Raw genomic sequence first — 743 nt, 5'->3', positions numbered from 1 at the left:
CTGTAATCTCCTCGATCCCAATAGCAATTTGCTTACCTTCAGCATGGTAAAAAGGCAATAGTTTATGTTTCCCAGAACAGACTTGTGTTTATTACAAGAAAAAGAATTTTTTTCTTCAGATGTTTTTTCTAGATGTCCAGACGATATCTTTTAATCCCTAAAAGAAGTTTCATATAGAACTACCATATTTTTTTTTAGTAATCCACTAGGCTATGAGCCTAGGGCTAGTTTTTATATATATAATAATAAAAAACAAAGTAACATGTTGTCTTACTAGGAGTAAGACGATAATGTATGTGCGTTACATCGATCCTATTATCAATTTTGGACTTGTGAGGCCCAATATTTATATTACAATATGATCTAATAATAATATGACTAATAAGGTCTAAAACATGTATAAAAACTAGCCTATTACAAACATAGCCAGGTATTGTAGTTTCACGCATTTGTAGTTCATTCTTGCTTGTTATGTTGTGCCTTTCCTATGTGCTAATTTCTTTTGCATCTGCTTGTGTTGCACTCAATCTGCATTCCTTTATTTCTGAACCTTCAGGATTCCCAGTACGCCTATCTGTTGTTGCTGCATATATTGTCCACATGCCATTTTCTGTGTTGTCCTTGCCTTTTCTCATCCCTAATTCACAAGTGATCCATGAGTGGAGTTTTGAAGTTTTAAGCTCTGCTGTGTTCCTTGCATATCTTAATGTTCTATATGAAACTGAGTTACTTTGCTGTACCAT

The 743-nt window shown here is 33.9% G+C and overlaps 1 protein-coding gene across 1 annotated transcript in view; it reads left to right on the top strand.

Annotated features, from left to right (window-relative positions):
• Nucleotides 1-736, top strand: part of LOC109221323 — a gene marked incomplete at its 3' end in the record, with an annotated part of 17,742 nt that extends 17,006 nt beyond the window's left edge. The window contains exon 2 of the mRNA XM_019385797.1: nucleotides 557-736. Coding sequence (XP_019241342.1) covers nucleotides 557-736 — 180 coding nt within the window. The remainder of the gene's footprint in view (nucleotides 1-556) is intronic.
• Between the last annotated feature and the right edge of the window lie 7 nt (nucleotides 737-743).

Source organism: Nicotiana attenuata, unplaced genomic scaffold (genome assembly GCF_001879085.1).
Source record: "Nicotiana attenuata strain UT unplaced genomic scaffold, NIATTr2, whole genome shotgun sequence".
Lineage (NCBI taxonomy): Eukaryota > Viridiplantae > Streptophyta > Magnoliopsida > Solanales > Solanaceae > Nicotiana > Nicotiana attenuata.
This window is presented reverse-complemented; position numbering and strand designations above follow the sequence as displayed.